At 40.1% G+C, this 13,216-nt stretch overlaps 1 protein-coding gene across 1 annotated transcript in view; it reads left to right on the top strand.

Annotated features, from left to right (window-relative positions):
• Positions 1-13,216, top strand: part of INPP5D (inositol polyphosphate-5-phosphatase D) — a 132,617-nt gene that overhangs the window by 66,170 nt on the left and 53,231 nt on the right. The window contains exons 4-6 of the mRNA XM_089665937.1: positions 2,941-3,103; positions 3,583-3,723; positions 11,266-11,353. Coding sequence (XP_089522063.1) covers positions 2,941-3,103; positions 3,583-3,723; positions 11,266-11,353 — 392 coding nt within the window. The remainder of the gene's footprint in view (positions 1-2,940; positions 3,104-3,582; positions 3,724-11,265; positions 11,354-13,216) is intronic.

Genomic DNA, 13,216 nt, shown 5'->3' with positions numbered 1-13,216 from the left:
TTCTTTTTGCAGAAACGCACTACAGTCCATTCAACATGGTTAGCTATGGAACACGTTCAGCTTTTTTGAGCTGCTGCATTTTAAGAAAGGGTCAGGGACTTTTTGAAAAGCAAAAAGAAGCGTTTTTGCTACAATAGAGTTCAAAGGAGAAGCTGCTGAAATGCATGGTAGTGTGTTTTGGCCACGTTTTGCGTTTTTATTGTACCCAGCAACAAAAAAATTTCACTTTACCCCCCCCCCCCCAAAAAAAAAGAGCTGAACAAAATGCTGTATAAACACATCAAAAACGAGTGTAGCCAAACAAACTGCAAAAATCACCGGAGAAAGCCTCAAATGCAAAATGCATATATGTGAACCAAGCCTTAAAGTGAATTTGTTGGGGTTTCTTTTGTTTGTTTTTTTAATATACCATCTTTTTTTTTATTCAGATTAAAAAAACCACCATTTTTAATTTTTAAATATGAAATGTTGGTTAGGATTATGCTATACTATAATTTCAGCCACTTTCAGCTACTTTCTACATTCTCATAATGTAATTTTACTGCTATGTTGTGATTAGTATGGGTTGTGAACAGATCTGAATAGGAGATACTGAAACTACACACAGCTGAATGAGTCAATGTGGACTTCCTTCCCTCCTTGTCTGCAACGCATATGGTTCCATGAGGATTTTTGGCTGGTCTAAGACAGTTAAACAATAAAATGGTGCTGGGTGTTCTATATAAAAGTCCAGTTTGTTCTGCCAAATTACCGTAGTGCTTTGGATGCATACTGTATAAGGACCAGTTCACACTATAGAAACGCAGTCCAGATGTGTTCCAGATTTGTTTTCACATGTGCATTTTTAATGTGTTTTTGACACTTTCTGGTGCATCTTTGATGCATTTTTGATGCGTTCCAGTGCATTTTTTTGCATTCCAGTTAATTTTTTTAAATAAGGACATGTGCATTCCAGTGCATTTTTGATGCATTTTACTGTGTTCCAGTAAAGTTCTGTGCAAAAAAAATGTAGCATGTTCTACTTTTTTTTCTGCAACCAGTACACACTGGAACTGCAAGTACTGATGTGAACAATGACATTGACAACCATATAACCTACTTTCTGTGTTTTTTGGGTACAGAAAAAAAGCAACTGAAACGTATATATTGTGAACTGGCCCTAGGGGTCAGTTCACACTGTAGAAACGCAGTCCAGATGCATTCTGGATGCGTTTCCGCATGTGCATTTTTGACACGTTTTTGATGCGTTCTGGTGCCTTTCTGATGCGTTTAAGTGTGGTTTTTATGCATTCCAGTTCATTTTTCCCCTCTCTTTTTCTTCAATTTAAATAGGGACATGTGTATTCCAGTGGATTTTTGGTGCGTTCCAGTGCGTTTTTTGACGCCTTTTACCACGCTCCAGTAGAGATCTGTGCAGAAAAAATGCAGCATGTTCTACTTTTTTTTCTGCAACCAGAACGCACTGGAACTACAAGCACTGATGTGAACTATAACATTGACAACCATATATCTTACTTTCTGTGCGTTTTGGGTGCAAAAATAAAAGCAACTGAAAAGCATGTAGTGTGAACTGACCCTAAATGTTTATTTGTAAAATGAAACATTTATACAAATAATGAGAAATCTTAAAAATATAGACTTTTAAAAAATATAAATAAAATTGACCAAAAACATTATATTTAGCATTTTAGAGGTAGACTCATACTGGTATAATCTCATGATGAAATTTGACACTTGATCTGAACATTCTCATAAATTGGGTAATCCTCACAGCAGCCTTGACCCAAGGTTTCACATTGATGACTTCATCTGCAACATCATTTCTGACTAGCTGAAGTCACCTACACTTAAGTTGGGTATGCACTTATTTTTTTTTTTTTTCAGCCAGCGGATTGCTGTTCAACCAACCAAATTTCAATATGTTTAAACCCAGCTTTAGCATTGTGTTTCATTTAATATAACCATTTTTACAGTTTTATTAATATTATACAGGATTTATATAGCGCCGACATGGACCAACAAGTTATATAATAGTTGCTTTCCATTGATTAGCAATCTCATTTTATGTGATTTGAGGGACTTTATGTAAACCCTAACAATGAACTTCTGTCACAATGGTCTAGTAAATATATAATTGAAAGCATTTAGATCTGTTATATTTTTAAGTGCCAAAACATACCTTTTGATCCTTCCTGAAATTTATTGAGCATATAGCTTTCTGTGCACTCTGCCTAGTTGCCGGCTCTACTGTGGACCACTCGTGCCACCAGGGACGGACTGACCATTTGAGAACTCGGGCACTGCCCGAGGGCCCGGGGTCAGTAGGGGGCCCCATGAGATGCCCCTGGTACCTTTTCATAGGCTTTTTTGGGTGTGGTTTGAGTGTGGGCAAGGACACAGAGGCCCCATGATCCCCTGTTGCCTGGGGGCCCCATGATTTGTCTGTCCACCCCTGCGTGCCACTGTCTTCTTCTAATGTCACTGGGGGGTCACCTGTCTCTTCAGGGTTCTTGCAGCTGGCCTTGTGTTCATGTGCATGTCACAGCACTTCATTAGCGGGCTAGCTAAAAAATCCACAAGGACACAGCCAGCCCCCTGATGACAAGGTGGGAGCATGCACTGTAGAGTACCTTGGGGCCTCCTTGGCCTGGAGATGTGGGTATTCCAGGAGACTGTTCCGTAATTCTCTTCTAGGAAAGAAATAAGGAGCTACAACTGAAGGTATTCCCCCACAATTAGATAAATAGCTTTGTGTGAGCAAAGGGGGGCAGGAGGGGGCTTAACCACTTTAAACACTACTCACATATTATCATACTTATATTTGTTAATTTATTAAAATCCTGCATTTAACACCAGGTCATTTGTCAACCTATGTTTGAAAATACAAATATCATTAGCCTATTCACTGTATTTATTGATACCGCATATATGTCTTCACAGACGCTCCCCCCCCAAATGTGCCACCTAGGAATTTTACCCCTATGTTGCTTCCATCAGAAGTAAAGGAATGCTCTTTGGCCACAGAAAAAAATTATATTGGGAACAGTTTTCTGTTCAATTCCGAACCATTTCTACAGAGACTGCAGGACATCGACACTCGAAGGTAAATCCAGACAATTCTGTGTATACTGCATAACCAGTGCTCAGCTGATGAAAAAAGGTATTTAGCAGTTTATATTTACTAAAATAATTGCATTTCCATGTGGTGTGTACTGTGGGGGACCAGATATAGTGAATGCAGGGTCCTATGTTTAGTAACACTTGAAGTAAATTTGTGAATATGGGAATTATGTCTTGAGCAAATTTATAGTACATCCCATAAATATAGATGGGTGACTTTTTAGTATTTCTCTATGTTTTAATGTAAAATGGGGCTGTTTCCTAAAAATTTTTTTTAAAAACCAGCCTATCATAGAAAGTACATCATACAAATACGACGAAATTCAATTATGAAATAGTGAACTTCAACCAAAATGTAGTAGCCCCTAGCAATACATTAATGATAGTCTTTTTATTTTTCCAACTTTTCTCCACTGCGAAAATTACTCTTCATATGGCATTTTATTTCCTGATTTTTTGCAGCGTTCCAGAAGAGCACTTACAGGCCATTTGTCAGTATTTGAGTCTCCACATTAGCAGCGATTGTGAGATGGTACGGGATGGATCTCAGAGCCTTCCACAGTTCAAAAAGCTTCTGATGACTCTTTGTACAGGGCTGTACAGGTAATGAGATGCGAATGTTACTGAACACACTCAAAATGGCATTTCATGAAGTATAAGCTTTTTTGCTTTTCACATTTCAGGGAGACATGTAGGTTTTGAAACACAATGAGAATTGTCGCCTTAATTCCTAGACTTTAGGCAGATTTTCATTAACATATTATATTTATTTTAAAATGAGCTCAATTAATTATTGACTAGTTTTCAAAGTTCAGCTGTACCTTATTAAAGTGTTCGTAATTCTCTTCTTTTTTTTTCTAAAAAAAAAACGTTATACTTACCTGGTCTGTGCAATGATTTTGCACAGAGTGGCCCCAAACCTCTTCTTCTGGGGTCCCCTGCTGGCAATCTTGGCTCCTCCTCTTGTTTGAGTACCCCAGTAGCAAGCCACTTACTATAGGGGCTGTGTGCATCCATAGACACACAGAGCGCAGCTCGACTCCACCCCCCGAACCCTCCTCAGGATTTGACTTCTGACTGACAGCAGCAGGAACCAATGGCTCCTGCAGCTGCCGGGTCACCTGTGAGAAGAGAGAGAGGGAAGAAGAACTGCTATGGACAGGATAGCACTGGATCGAGAGAAAGCTCAGGTAGGTGTTTAACTACTTGCCCTCCTGAGGATTTACCCCCCTTCCTGACCAGGCAATTTGTTGCGTTACGGCGTTGCGTTAGTTTAACTGACAATTGTGCGGTCATGCAAAACTGCACTCAAATTAAATTCAGTCCTTTTTTCCCACAAATAGAGCTTTCTTTCAGTGGTATTTTATTGCCTGTGTGGTTTTTATTTTTTGTGCTGTAAAAAAAAAAAAAAAAAGGTTGACAATTTTGAGAAAAAAACAATATTCGTGACTTTTTGCTATTAAATATGTCCAGTAAAAAAATTTTTAAAAATCAAATTTCATCATAAATTTAGGCCAAAATGTATTCTGCTACATGTTTTTGCTAAAAAAAATCCCAATACGTGTAAATGAATTGGTTTACATGAAAGTTATAGCATTTACAAATGGCGGTATAAATACAGGATTTTTTTTTCACTAGTAATGGCGGCATTCAGCGACTTATTGTGGGACAGCGGCAGGCATTCTGACACTGGGGGGGAACTGACTTGGTGTAACTGACATCCCCAGTGACACCAATACAGTGATCAGTGCTAATAAAAAGCACTGACACTGCACTAATGGCAATGGGCAGGAAGGGGTTAACATGTGGGGTGATCAAAGGGTTAACTGTGTATTGTGTATGTTTTGCTATGTGGGCTGTGTGTTTGTGCTTCACTGTAAGCACACTGCTTTGCATGGTTGTGCTATACTCAGCCATGCAAAGCAATGTGCAGGAGCTGACAGGGGAGAGGACTGTTTTGTTTACAAACAGTTCTTCCCCCTGTTGGAGATGCTCGGCAATCATTGGGTGCTGGCGAGTAATCACAGCCCAGGACCCAGTGATTGACGGCTGCGAATGGCGGTGCAGGCAGGGCTCACGCGCACTTAGTGCGTTCCCCCTACCCAAAGATGCAAAATCACGTATATATACGTGATTTTGCGCACCCATGCTGCCCTGTAGCAGTACTTCTGCCATAGGACAGATGGGATGTTGTTAAGAGAAGGCTTGGGGGAACAGCTTTTGAAACGTTTTTAACTTATTGCAAATAATTCATTAAGGTTTTGCCTTTATAATCACTTTAAAGCAACTCACAGATGATAACGTTTTTTCATTCTACCAGCAGGTTGAACAAAAAAAAGTGACCCTAACCTGCAGTGAGGATCAGTGTATTCTAAGTGTGGGGAAGTCTCTCCACTGTCAACATACAGTACAACAGTTCAGCAGAGAGGATTCCCCCATCCACCTCAAATGTGTAGATGGAGGAATCCGGTCAATTTTCTTCATTCAACCCACTGGTGGACTGTAAACAAGCTGTATAGTCTATGGGCTGTTTTAGTGATTGTACTGTATATGTCTGTTCGGCTATTTTATATTTGTTCTTGTCTTCCTTTATGGGTTCACTTCAAGCTGAACTTCAGGCAGGAATAAAAACATAACATTTGGCCATTATGTAATTAGAAAAAATCCATATTTTTTATTATAGTTTTTGTATGAGTATCTCAATCTTCTTTTATAACAACTGCCTTTAGGCCTCTGGTGCCTAACTTGTGGTCCAAAAGCCAAATGCGGCCCTTTCATCTTTGAAGTGTGGCCATTAGGCCCCAGCTGTCAGTAGAGGGAGTACTGATTTGTAATAGGTCCCTTATGCTGGCCATACACTATACAATTTTCTTTAGAAAATTGCTTTAGATTTACCAAAAACCATATAATATGAGGTCAAACCTAAACAAAACTTTCAATTATATCCAATTAGGCAGGCTGTTGCACTACATAGTTGAAGGTAAATCTAAAGGAAATTGGGCAGAAATTGGACAGAAAATTGTATAGTGTATGGCCAGCCTTAATAGTAGTCTAACGGTACAATGCAACATGTCCATAGTTCTTTCACTGTCTCCTTTAGCTTGACAGTCTCCAACCACTCCTGTAGAACAATCTCTGAATACTTCCTCTAGTAAGTCTTCAGTCTGTGACAGTTTCCTGTAGAATTACATGTAACAAATAATTTATGTGACCCCCCTGGAGAAATTAGGGGCTACATTTGAGGCCCCCCACTACCTTGCAAGTTGCCAACCTCTGCTATAGGCCCTTGCACAGTTGTATTCAGAATGGAAGAAGCAGGGCAAGCACTGTCAGCCAGTCTAATAGTGGATGCCTGATAAGTGAGAACAAAGCAAGACAAGTAACTTTATCAATTGACTTCATTGTCTGGTCACCAGCCTGGGTCTTCAGCAGAGGGTATGGAGTTGATCATTGTGTCTGGTAGGAGTGTCTTGACCACAAGACTGGCTGAACTGAATCTTGACTGTAAATGTAATTGCTTGCATGGATTTCAGCTTCAGACAGCAAAAACTGAAACAGATTTAATCCATTTCAAGAAGGGACAGACTATAAAAGCTTTTGCACAAAAGACACCTATATGTATCCCTTTAAGGAGATATCTTTATAAAATATTAGCAGAGAAAGTCAGAAATTATCATTCCCCGGGAGAAAAGAAGATGTCAGTCTTCTAGTCTTGTAGTACATTTACTGTTAAGTGGCATTGTTCTAGGTATTCTAGGTTGAAAAACAACCCCTACAGTGAAAGATTTTGTTACTTTTTTGTACAAAAGAAAATAAGTTACGATGAAGGAAATATAATGGGCTTTATTTAACACCAAAGTGCAAAGGTCTCTTATGCATAATAAACTAAACCTACCAATTAGAAATGAAAACTTAAAATTGTTGTAAGCCTCTGAAATGAAAAATGATCAGAGCATATTCTTCTATAATGTGTACTAGCCTCCATTCAGGAGTGAATTCTGCCTCCTCCTTTTTCCCTCTGCCATCTGCATTAGTCCCTTCTGACAGGCTATCCCGACACCCAGAATCTCGGGAGACAGCCACACCCCCCCCCCTCCAGCACACAGCAAGTGATTGACAGCCTCAACTGTGCATGTTTTCCTATGAGATTGTGTAAAGGGTGTGGGGTTTCACTCCATTCATGTTCCAGATTACACTCAGCGCTCCTAGCTATGCTCTGCAGTGTGTGGTATCAAATCTCTGCCCCCTCTCAGCAGGACCTAAGAAATACCCTTTGAACTTTGTGTTTTGGTGCAGAGAAAGAGGGCTTCAGACTATCAGGTACAACTTATGTAGGCAGATTTGTTTCATCTCTGTGTATCACCTGAGGCCAGGGGTGGACTGACCATTTGAAAACTTGGGCATCTGCATTAGTCCCTTCTGACAGGCTATCCCGACACCCCAGAATCTCAGGAGACAGCCGCACTCCCCCCCTCCAGCACACAGCAAGTGATTGACAGCCTCAACTGTGCATGTTTACCTATGAGATTGTGTAAAGGGTGTGGGGTTTCACTCCACTCATGTTCCAGATTACACTCAGCGCTCCTAGCTATGCTCTGCAGTGCCTAGCTATGCTCTGCCCCCTCTCAGCTGGACCTAAGAAATACCCTTTGATCTGTGTGTTTTGGTGTAGAGAAAGAGGGCTGCAGACTATCAGGTACAACTTATGTAGGCAGATTTGTTTCATCTCTGTGTATCACCTGAGGCCAGGGGTGGACTGACTATTTGAAAACTCGGGCACTGCCCGAGGGCCCGGGGTCAGTAGGGCACCCCATGAGGTGCCCCTGGTACCTTTTTCATAGGCTTTTTTGAGTTCGGGCAAGGACACAGGGGCCCCATGATCCCCTATTGCCCGGGGGCCCCATGAGTTGTCAGTCCGCCCCTGCCTGAGGCTTGTCACTTTAATGGGTATATGTAAGGGTTTACAACCACTTTAAGATGGCCATACACCAGTAGTAATTCATTCAAACTGTATTATACTATTATGGATTCAACAAATTTCATATGAAAACCCTGAAAATTTGTATTTGATTGCATTGCCAATGTTTTATATTCTACAATTGATTTTAGAATGCACATGTGCATTAAAAGTATGATTTTTCCCAAATGAAAACCACATGCACAGTTAAAATTGTGTTCATTCAAAAATTTCCATCCTTCTCCATTAATTTTCCTCATCAATTTTGTTGAAATGATTGATTTGACTCCTTTAACTGTTAGAAAATAAAACAAACATTCCAAAAGCTATTTTTTAAAGAGATTCTACTGGTGTATAGTCAGCTTTAGTATTCTGAATTTGCTATTTTGTTGGTTCCCAGTTTTTTGGACTAGGGTTCAAGTGCTACATATATTTAAACAAAAACAAGGGTGCGCATTCCCATACACCAAAGCCACAGGGAGGGCAAATGGCCTAACGTCTATTAGGACTTTGATAAATGATACGACTGTTGTATGTGTGTGTTTAATATTCTTAGGGCAGGGACCTTTAGACCTCCATGGACCTCCAAGAAGCCTGGGAGATAAAAATACAACAATCTCTCCCACCCAAGCTTGTGACACTGTACAAGAGGAGACTCAGGAAAAATAGCCCCAAAATTGAAAACATGGTGTCTCTATACTGTGGCAAACCAAGAACTCTCCCACATAACAAAATGGGACTCCACATGAAAGAACATTTTGGCTATATCCTTTAAACATCATTATAGCGACCCCCCTGCAGCCTTGCACAGTTTAAGCTCCCTGGTCATTGTGGTGGTAGTCGCATCAACTCCACCCTTAATTAACTAGCCCCAATAACATATTTCACTACTGCAGGGGAGACGCAAGCAAACAAACAATGAGGTTAAAAGACTGTTTGGATGGTCAATACATCACAAATTTCTCTCCTCCAACATCCCCCCACCCACCAAAAAAAGGAGTATAAAGCCAACAAGAGGTAAAGGCCACTGAGTCATCTTGAACTAGCTCAGCCACTAACCAGAGGAACAATGGTGTGTTAGGTCACCCTCTTACAAAAATCACGTGTATCCCCCAAAATAGCAAAGAAAGAAAACAAAAAGGTGCGTTGTCAAGACAAACTTAACATGTTTCGCACCTAAAGGAGCTTCATCAAGAGTATGTGAAAATAAATGAAAACACTAACTGCACCAAACAAAAATCACATGGCAAATAGAAGGACTACATACTACAAGCATGAATATACAGTTCATTTTTTTTCTTGTACTGTTTCGATTTTACTTGGTGGTTATGCATTCTAACGGACAGTTGGATCCTTACAAGGACAATAAATTGCTTGAATTTTCACTGTAAATATTAACCCCTATTGTACAGTACCGATGTGTAAAATAAAGGGAAGAGTGATACAGCCTCCTCCCCTTGTTCTGTGCACATCTGGGACAGACTCGCCCTTCGGTGGCTGCTTTAGTCATTGTAGGAGACAGATGGAGAAGAACATTCTCAGACCACCGACTGTTCTGCTGCTTGTTCCTGAGTGCAATGTACAGCTATGGAAAAGAGAACTCTCACTTATGTGTAAGAATATCTTCCTTGCAAATAAAATCTTCCCTCTGCTTCGGGGAAAGCTTCCCTGCTGTCCCCTCCCCTCTACTGTACTGAACGCAGAGGGAAGAGAGCCAAGCATCACAGCACAAAGGAAAGGTATGGAGAGGAGGGGGCAAAGGAGTTCAGTGCTAGCTGTCTAAGGTAAGGGGAAGTGCTGCATCTCTTCTCCTCCACTCTTATGGGCCATAAACTCACCATGTTGGATCTGCATTGTATAATCTGTTTCATACACAAATGCATGTTCTCATTCCCTTTGTATTAATCTTAATGTCACAAATCCAGAGGCTGGGATTTTTGTAGGATTATCATTTTATGAGTTTTTAAGAAGTCGTTGTTATGTCAGATCATAGGATCTGTGTTCACAGGCATGTAGCCAGGTTCAAGACATGGAATGACGTCATTTCACATTTACCTTTCAAGTCTGAAGACACACCCAGTTTTCATCATGCCCTACCCCACATTTTTTCTCCTTTTTGATATACAGTAACTGCAGGGACAGCACTGATATATATAGTTATTGAGAATTACACCCACTGCAAACTGTCACATTGCATCCGCCGGTTCCATTTATATAACAAACAATTGTATTCTTTTTTTGGTGAATTTTTCCCTTGTACACTTATTTCTATCAACATTTTATTGTATCCACGGGGCACCCTTTCATGTCTGTGCCCTAGTGGACCAGCTGCCAATAGTTACAACACTAGATTTTCATTACGGCTGGGAAACAGCATACTAATTAGCTGAAAGCCAAAGCTCTGTGCTGAACATTAATGTATCTAAGGACAGTCACAGAGGGGCTGATCTTGTAGATGAATGCAATATCTGCCAATCCTAAAATTGGCCTCCACTGGTGACCAGCTCAGTCAGTGCTTCCAGCACATGCAAATACATGCCATAAAAAGCTTCAGTTCTTTCATGGAAATGTCAGTAATCAAACATCTGGCAGAAGGGTTTCCAAGCATGCTGTTGGTTCTATCTTGCTTTATACACCTCCTGACTTACGTAAGTAATGATCACACTGGGCACATGCTTGCCACTTTTTATAAATGGGGGAGATTTACTAAAACTGGTGCAAACAGAGTCTGGTGCAGTTGTACATAGTACTGCAAACTGGAGAGTGCAAAATCTGGTGCAGCTGTGCATTGTAGTCAATCAGCTTCTAACTTCAGCTTGTTCAGTTAAGCTTTGACAACAAACCCTTGAAGCTGATTGGTTACTATGCACAGCTGCACCTGATTCTATGTGCATCAGTTTTAGTAAATCTCCCCTATAGACTTATTTCATAGATAACACAGAATGCAATGGCTGTACAAAGTGTAATAGTCCATAGCACCATCCACACCAACTTTCATGTCTTGGTTGCTTTGGGTTCCTACACTTAGTGCACTGTGCAGTAACATAGAAAGCCAATCTGTATACAGTATATGGCAATTTGCTGTATATGACCCAGTCAGGTTGCATTAGAAGTGTGCATTATGTACAACATGTGGTTAATGAGTAGCTCTGCACATCTTTTTCTCTAATACATTTGTTGTTCCTTAGTGAGGTGACCCGCACTCTGCCAGCCCTGGAGTCTCTGCAGAGCACATTTGAACCCCAGTTCTCCCCTGGATTCCGCCAGCGATCTCCTGTAAGTTTCACTTGAAATTATAGCAGTAACACTATAAGAAATATAGGCTTGTCTGGGTGGTCCAAGATATAATCATTACACATTTTTATGTATGTTTTACCACAATATAAAGACAAATAGGGCCAGGAAAGTAACTATATGTGATGGGACCCTCTAATTAATGAAAATCCCACTACTGTTTAAAAACACAGAAACATACTGATTCCTAGCATGTAGACATACTCAAATTATACATATGCACATATTATAGCCAACCTCAGTCTGGCTGCCTGAGCAAATTTTTATGCAACCATAGTGAACTATGCCATTTGTGTTACTGGGTCCTAAAGCAACTCCATTGTCTGCTTTGCCATAGGTACCTCTTGTTTAGTTCAATGTTTCCAATCTTTGATCAGTAATGTACCACTGCCACAGCCTCCTGTATGTACTATGTGTTGTCAAATTCCCGTCTGATCTATTAAAAGTCACACTTTCTTGATTTCTTCTTTTATACTTTCCTTAAAGTTGTACTATGACTTTCCCATTCCTGTTTCTACAATCCCTTTTTGTTTCACTTTGCTGACTATACCAGACTTCTTTTGACCGCAGCTTCTGTATTACCTTGAGGACATGTCTTGCTTTCATAAAAAAAAATGGTTCTTATTATATTTCATTTGCCTAATTGTTTTTATTAGTGTGTGCATTCTTTTGAGATATTTTGCGGGACTTTGTATTAGTTTGTGCATTGTGTTGAGATAGCGTGCTGGATCTTTATATTAGTTTGTGCATTGTGTTGATATAGTTTGCTGGATTTTATATTAGTGTGTGCATTCTGTTGAGATATTCGAAGACTTGATGAACTGATGTTATCCGATTACACAGTTATTTTCATTATGTTGATTATAGCTGGATGGCAAAAGTTAAAGTTAGATAGGAAAAGCTAAACCCAAATACTAAAATATCTTTTAACACTTCAATCCCATTTCAAAGGCTGTTTTTATTAATTAATCTACAGCTTTCATGTGATCCTGCCATGAGAGGAATTGTTCAGGCACTTCTTGTTATAGGATGACAGTTGTGCTTCTGCTTTGTCATCCTATCACATACCCCCTGGTGGCAACTACAAGGAGTTGTGCGGACACGTTGGGTAGACATGGTCCACTGTTGTCACTAGCAAGTGTGTTTCGTCACCTCAAGTCCCAAGAGGGAAGAATATACCTTAAAGTAAAAGTATAGGAAAAACTTTTTTCCATTTTGGAGGGTTATAACCCCTGTCAGATTTTTGTTTCAACATCTGTGTCCCATTGCAGAGATTTTCCTTCACTTCCTGTTCCATAACCAAACAGGAAATGAGACACAATTCCTGCAAATTAAAAGAATTCCTTGGGGACCCCCAGGTCACCAGAACTAGTGTCCCCATTGGAAGATTTCTCCTTTATTACTTTTCTGGGGACAACCCAAAATTTGTGATTATATTTGACTTTCACTTTTAATGATAACGGTAATCAGGACAAATAGGGAGGGCAAATCTCCTTAACAGGGGCACTGACAGCAATAAAGACTGACAAGCACTCTAATCCCTCTGCACTCTATCCAAAACTAAAAAAAAGTTTTTCCTTAAGTTATACTTTAACTTATAACATGTCAGGAACAGTGCCCATGCACTGGATAAATCAACCCAACAGCCATGACCTTGTCTCTGTGAAATCCTCTTTAGTTGCTATCTCTGTCATCAGGATAGGAAATTAGGGAAAATTCCTCTAACAGGGACATAATGGTGATAAAGAACACGTTATAACTGAATCTCCCCCAGTTTACTTGTGGCTACAGTGACAACATTGTTGCTAAGAAAGGAAGTGATGAGAGATCTTCCCAGTGGGATAT

This window comes from Staurois parvus, unplaced genomic scaffold (genome assembly GCF_062004578.1).
Source record: "Staurois parvus isolate SC_StPar_1 unplaced genomic scaffold, SC_StPar_1.0 ptg000049l, whole genome shotgun sequence".
NCBI lineage: Eukaryota > Metazoa > Chordata > Amphibia > Anura > Ranidae > Staurois > Staurois parvus.
Note: the sequence above shows the minus strand (reverse complement) of the source record. Positions and strands in the feature narration are given on the sequence as shown.